We start from the raw sequence: 7,307 nt of genomic DNA, 5'->3' as shown, positions 1-7,307 counted from the left end.
ATTTGACCGCAGCTCATTTCTTTGGCCGTAACATGGGAAATTATCTGGAACTGCATTACATACGCACGAGCTCACCAAACAAGCACCGAATTCGTCGACTATCCGAAGAAAATGACTATTTCGAGAAACAATCCAACCGGTCGACATCAATATGAACCCATGATTTTTACTATATATTTCTTTTCTCATACTGCTTACCTGCAGCAGGTTGTTTTTTTTCTTTACTAAATTCTAGCATGCAGTCAAACACCAATTCCCATGAGGCAAACGAGATGACATCTTGATGTCGCCAATTCTAAGACGCGCTGTGTGCTAGTACTACACAATTCCACCGGTTACGTACGTAGACCATGGAGATTTTACTTAGAGTATTATAATTAATTATAAAGAACGTATATACACGATTAACCACACGACTCCACATACGTACACGATTGCCACACACGATCTTGGCAGGCTGTCACCCATCAAGGCATCAAGCACGCATTGCACCTGCATCAAAACGTCGCCGTCAGTCGCCACCGGTGGCGCGCGCGGCGAGATATACAATCCATGGCCCTCCACACACCTGACCCACCGACGACGACAACAGAGATATACGGCAAGAGGTTGCCGGTCTCATTTGGCCTGTATTATTCGAGACAAGATAACCCTCTGACCCTCGATCAGAAACTAACCCAATCATGGAAAGCCGGGCGATTTAACTCGAATCGAGCAACGGAAGATTCCAGAGTCCCCGCCAAGCTGCGCGGCCGGACTACTGACTCCCTGCGGCCTTTCTCTCTCCTCTGCCCCCCTTCTGGCTACAGGTAAAGCTGGTGGCGGGTGGCGGTACCGGCATATTCTTTTTTAACATAATACTCTATAAAACGCACGCACATATACTATAGACGCAGATGTTTTTATAAACGCACATACATTCATCTCTATAAACATAAACACATATACTTTATTTTTATGAGCGCCTCCAAAAGACTGAATCAGTATATCTGATAACATGCAGTGGCTGCCATGTCGCTCCAACCATTTCCGTCCCGTCACCTAGACACAACTCGCCCCACATGTGTCCCACGAGAAATTAATCAAGACTTTTTGTAGTGTGGTAACTTGTGAATCTTTTCGGCCTATGGATGTATTTATAAAAATAACTAAGAAAGAGTTCATTCTTATTTTTTTGCCAAAAAGTCTTATTTATTAATAATACTCCCTATAAGTAACAAAAATAACAAGCAGGTCCCTGGACCCCTAGCAATGACCATGAACACTAGAATAAGTCGAATGTGGGCCAATGTCATCGCCCTACTCAAAGGAGCCGACAAATCTTGTTGTAGTTGAAAGTCAAAAAGTCGTGAAGCTAAGGCTTAAAGCGCGTGCACTAAAACAACAAACGTCCCTGATAAAGAAAAACATTGATTGGAACAACCGTATCTACAAACACACTAACAACCATGCGCCCACCAAATCTACATGAATCCGTCAGAGACAACTAGCAGATTTACAGACCTGTCAAAGACCAACAATGACTGGACCCAAGTAGATGCGCCCCAACCTCCAAGTGTCTCCTCCCCAGCATGAATAGGATGTGGGGGACACTATTCTAACTCTGATACGTCGCTATGCCTCCCCAACCAAGACACTAAAAACACCTAAAGAAATATGAGAACCCTCCCACACGCAACACAACGGGATCAGCCGCACCTCCAAGATCGATAGTGCCACCAGGGATGGGGTGAACCGATAGTGCCACCGATGAGAGGGGCAAAAACCTGATTGGCTATAAATCCCTTGGAGGGTTCTCAGAAATATCATGATCGTGGTTTCTACATTGAGTTAATTCTTAATCAACTAGGATAATATATTTTTATTAATTATATGAAAAAAATTACACCATGATGAATATATTTATACCTTTTTGTGAACACATTTTCAAAATTGTTGAGTCAATTATGAGCCAGCTGAGGGCTTTTTATAATCTTTCTTTCTTTTGAAATAGATGTTGGCCTCTTTTGTCTCCTTTACTTTTTCTTATCACACATATTGGCCAGGGAAACGTTTCCTATTTTCGTAAAACAAATCTGAGCGGGCAAAGACAGAGGCGTTCCCAAAAGCAATATGCCAGAAGATCAAGTAAGTAACATAACGAATGAGCAGTCTCACTAATTATATACGTCCAATAGAGTAAACAAACTGATCAAGTTAACATGAACGGCATACGTACGAGACTATTCCGTGCATATTTATTAGCGGAAACGTCTATTATACATACATATGTACCGGCCATGAACACATCTACGAATACAACGGAGTGATGCGCATGCACATGACAAGGGAGTAGTAGGCCGGCCGGCCGGCCGGCTGGCCTTTCCTAGTGTCAGGAGGCGACGCTGCTGTTGGCGTTCTGCAGAGACTGTAGCTGCGCCTTGCCGCTGAGGCCCCGCTGCCGGATGTGGGCCCGGTACTCGTCGAAGGTCATCTCCGGGTACAGCACCGGGCGTCCCGGCGCCACCAGCTCCGCCATGGGCGCCACCGGCACGTCGCTCCGCGGGTTGTAGAAGAAGGCGAGCGATAGCCGCTCCTCCGCTGCGCTCACAGTCACCCGGTGCTCCACGCTCTTATACGCCGCGTTGCTCAGCACCTGCGTACGTAAGCATACACAGTTAAGAGTAATACACCATTTATATACTTTCGCTATACGTTAATATAAGACATTTTTGCAGTTCATTTCCGAGTCGTAAACAGTACACCATTTACAATCAATTTGATCGAGAGGCTATTGGTGTGACACGTTGAGGGACCTCAGGTGCGGAATAGACTTGATGGGTGATAGCTCCGGCACTGTGGCACCATCAAATGCAAAATAATCAAAGGCGTAGGCCGATTAGACACGCCTCTGGCTATAGCTACTGAACGCAAACTAGTTAGACCACTGGGTGGTGTCCGTGGAGAGATATGAAAAGAAAGGAATCTTTAGTGTGACAGAGTAGGTGTCACTTGCACCTGAACCATTTTCTAATATGCCTATAGAGGAATATCACATGAAAGAAGAGAAATATGGCATTTCCTACGGTCCCTGAGTTGAGACCTTGTGCCTACGCCTACGCAAGGTCCAAAGCTAGCTAGAAGTAGTAGCCTTTTTACAGAACCAAATTGACCCCAGAAGCCAAGGAAAATAACACGAGAGTACTACCTTGTGCGACAGAAATCATTCCACGTCGATCTTTGAACTTTTTCATTGTTCATATTTTTTTCGTTATAGAAGCGCGTGCTCACAAAGATAGCACCTTTTCATTTTCTTTTTGTTATTGCAGCGCATGCTCACAAAGGTTCGCACGTACGTCTACAACAAAGTTGAGTTACACACCAAAAGACATACGTGTAGCAAACCGAGTAGCTTAGATGGTTATGTTCTTTGTGATGGAATCAGCCAATCAGATTTGAAGTCCTACACTTCACACTGCAGTCGACTACAAGGCATCTGTGATGACTTCGTTAATCTCATGATGTATTATCTCAAAGATGCTCATACGGATAAAGTGTATGTGCATGCGTTCATAGAGATGAGTGTATGTGTGTGTATGTGAGCATCTGCGGTTGTCCCGTGTTAAAAAAGACATGTGTAATCAACTTAAAGTTTCTTCTTACTCACATGAACGTAAAAAATGGAATCTATACTTATCACTAACTTTATTTCTAACTATAGATTGGAAAAGTGAAAATGATATGCATATATGAGTATTACCATATTCAAAAAGTAATATTACTATATTTTGTAAATCTTATATAATCAAATTATCTATCAACAGTTTCTTTAGTCTTGGATTTATTTATTTTTGAAATCTGTAGTCTTGGATTAACATCCTATCGTTCTCATCTCACCTCACTCCAGACATAAACTATACACCAAAAAGCTCAATAATGTGCTTTTAGGCCAACTAGTGTAGAACTATTTAACCACTCTTAAAAAGAATCTAAAATACAGTGTACAACTATTTATGACTAAAATTTAAAAACAAAACAGGTAACTGAAAATTATCAAAATTGTCATAAAATATCAAAATTTAAAACCCTTGATCCTATTTTCACTCGAGTATTCATGTTATGTACAAAAGAAATATCATGCTTTTGGTGAATATTTTCGCACGGAAGAAACATATGAACTCTTTTTTCTTTTGCGGGAAGGAACACATGAATTCAAAACATAGGAATAGAAAAAATGTGAGACTTGATATGTCACGTATAAGGAAAAATGCCCGAAACAGTGGTTTGGATGTTATGTATGAAAAATACAGGAATTATAGACACCAGAAGAAGAAGAAGAAGAAGAAGAAGAAGAAGAGAACAAACAAATATGAGGTAAAGTCATGTGATTGAAACATATCTTTCACGTGGATTCGTCATTATGTCGGGAAACAATCAATAGGATACGCCTACACTTTTGTTAGTTGGAGAAGCAGTTTTTTGTCAAAAAGTTTAATGCCGTTCCACTGATACGTGTCGACACCTGAGGCTATCGTCCCGGACCCCCACTACCGGTTCTGTTCCGTTCCCTGCTTTTTCCCGGGTTGCACTCAAGTAGAATAGGTGCAAGTGCAATGTAGTACACCACGATTGCACGTAGTACATAGATACTGTACGTGTTGTACCCTTTCGGTGCTTGTAATGATTCTCGACTGTTTGCCTAATTTGTTTGTTTTCTTTTCGTTGTACCTTTTCTACAATTTTACTTGGTTCTATATTTTTTTTGCATGGTAATTTTACTTGGTTCTATCAACTCACGGGTGCGTATACCATATGTGTACGTTGTCGCCTGTACGTATGCGCGTCCCTACCACATACACGTAACGTACTTCCGTAGTACGCGGCACGTGTGTATATACCTGGATCTGGTCTCCGACGTTGACGATGAAGGCGTCAGGGACCGGGTCGACGGTGATCCACTGGCCATCCTTCTTCACCTGCAGCCCCCGAACGTGGTCGTCGACGAGCAGCATGGTCATGCCACCGGGGTCGGAGTGCGCCGCCACGCCCAGCGTCAGCTCCGGCTGCGGGCACCTCGGGTAGAAGTTAACCCTCATGCATGCCCCCTCGCCGCCCTCCCCGCCGAACGCTGCCTGCAGCCTCCCGCCGTCGAGTCCCAGCCCCTTGGACAACACCTTTGATACCCTCCGGCACAGCTTCACCACCTGCTCGCCGTACTCCTCCGTCGCGTCCCTGCCATGCATGCATATACATCGGCCAGCTAAATAACTTGTGAATTAATTGGATCGACGAGCATGCGACGCGAGTGCATGTAGGTAGACGTAGGTGCCTCTGTGCGTACCGTAGGGTGGACGGAAGGGACGGCCACTTGTCGTGGCTCTTGATCGACGGCGGGAGGAGGTGCAGGAAGTAGTAGTCGCCCCAGTCGAGGTGCCCACCCTTGGTGGTACCGAGACGGCTGCCGTAGCCCTCGTACGTCGCCGGCGAGTTGGCGTACCGCTCGCGCACCTCGGCTGGCTGCCTGAAGAAGCCGCGCCACGACGAGCGCGCCCGCCGCAGCAGCTCAGGGCCCACGCCGTGGTTCACCGCCTGGAAGAACCCCCACTCCCGGCACGCCGCGTCCACGGCACGGACTGTCTCGTCCGAGTCCGGCATTGACATGTCCACTACCGGGATGTTTAGGCTGCCGCCGCCATGTGAGACCGCCGGTTGGAGGGTCGTCGCCGACGGCCGATCCAACGGCAGCTTGACGTACCGCTCAGGTATTGTCTCGCCGCAGGTGTCCGACACGGCCTGCACGCGCACCACGGGCTCCGGCCAGCCGGCGCCACCGTTGAAGCAGCTACTCATCGGAGCTAGTACCTAGCTTGAGGCGGGTTGTGTTAAGGCGCTCCAACACTAAGCGCCTTTTATAAAGGAAGCAGAGGATAAGGGAGAGACACAGTCATTATTGAGGTGTTGAGAATATACAATTGAGCTAGTGCTTTGCTAGGGCATGAAAGCAACGTATATAGGATAATACAAACACGTGCTGCAAAGATTAAAAGTAGCTACAGCATGGGATTAACATTAACTAGTACAGTAGTATGTATTGTTTTGTGTGGCTAGGGTTCTTGTGTGGACATACTTTATGCTAGTGCTTTTGTGGACTCTATACCCATCCTATATTATAGGAGTGTATACTACTTTTATTAGCAAGGTCAGTGAAACTTAACAATCATGAGCAAAACAATGCACGTTTTCTGCATTCTTGCGCCTTGTCATGAGCATTTGAGCGTGCTATAGCTCTCTTAGATCCCTTGCAGCGTTCGAAGACTATACCTTACGTATATAATTGTCTATAGGTCACATCGAGAATGAACAACAGTGCTTATTTGTGACATGTGTGTTAGTATTAATCTATGTAGTCTTGACTAATCTTTTTTAAGGAAAAAAATAGTTAGTATACAATTGTCCCGCGCATGTATATAGACGGTAAGCTAGGAAGCCAACCGATTGGTTACATGCCTCTCGGATGCAGATACTGGCCAAAAGATAAACTTTTCTATTATTAAAAATCGGTAATCTTATCTAGGTGACGTCCCCAGGGAGCAATTTCTGGCCCCCGGAGCCCTTCCATTTGGATCTAAGGGTGGCAGTTTTCTACAAGAAATACACTAAAGAGACTAAAAATAGGAACTAGCATGGCAGTTTTCAAAACTGCCAACCCTATATACATGAAATGCCACTCAGGTTGTTGTTTTTTATTTTTTTGCGAATGCACTCAGGTTGTTCACATGCCCACCCCTAGCCGGAGACCGTTCGCCAACTAGCGGGATCCTTAAAAGTATAGATTCATTTCAATGGAGAGTACATCTGTGGACTCTGCAATTGACTATTGCACACGTGACCTATGTATTTATCTTTTATTTTATTTTTTTGATAATATGCACTTTTATTAACTTAATGTGTAGCATCAGGTGGATGTAAAACTTGATGAGTGACACCAGTCATCTGCATAATTCAGATACACACAGCCAGAACTAACAATTTAAAAGAAGGATATGAATGATATATCGGCAACATTTTAGTTATATGTTACCGAAACGATGCCTATGTCGATGAAGGTGGTGAACTTATCAGTAGATTATGATGTCACCCATGGTTGGTGAAACCTTCCTGGCCAGCCGCTTCAATCATATACGCACCACCTTAAACAACGATTTGTACTTCGTTTGGTCCAGCGTAGACCATGTATGAAGCTAGTGCGTAAAGCAAAAAATAACCCACGTAGGAAGCAACAGAAAATAACCTATGGCTTTACCTATTCCCTTTGTACAAATAACATC

At 44.5% G+C, this 7,307-nt stretch overlaps 1 protein-coding gene across 1 annotated transcript; it reads right to left on the bottom strand.

Moving 5' to 3' along the window:
* Positions 1 to 2,128: 2,128 nt before the first annotated feature.
* Positions 2,129 to 5,870, bottom strand: LOC123097785 (jasmonate-induced oxygenase 2). Its single transcript, XM_044519612.1, has 3 exons — positions 5,321 to 5,870; positions 4,878 to 5,211; positions 2,129 to 2,635 (listed from the first exon to the last, which is right to left on the bottom strand). The coding sequence occupies exons 1-3, from the start codon at positions 5,827 to 5,829 to the stop codon at positions 2,372 to 2,374; spliced, it is 1,107 nt and encodes a 368-aa protein (XP_044375547.1). The 5' UTR covers positions 5,830 to 5,870; the 3' UTR covers positions 2,129 to 2,371.
* Between the last annotated feature and the right edge of the window lie 1,437 nt (positions 5,871 to 7,307).

Source organism: Triticum aestivum, chromosome 4D (assembly GCF_018294505.1).
Source record: "Triticum aestivum cultivar Chinese Spring chromosome 4D, IWGSC CS RefSeq v2.1, whole genome shotgun sequence".
In the NCBI taxonomy this organism is placed as follows: Eukaryota; Viridiplantae; Streptophyta; class Magnoliopsida; order Poales; family Poaceae; genus Triticum; species Triticum aestivum.
Note: the sequence above shows the minus strand (reverse complement) of the source record. Positions and strands in the feature narration are given on the sequence as shown.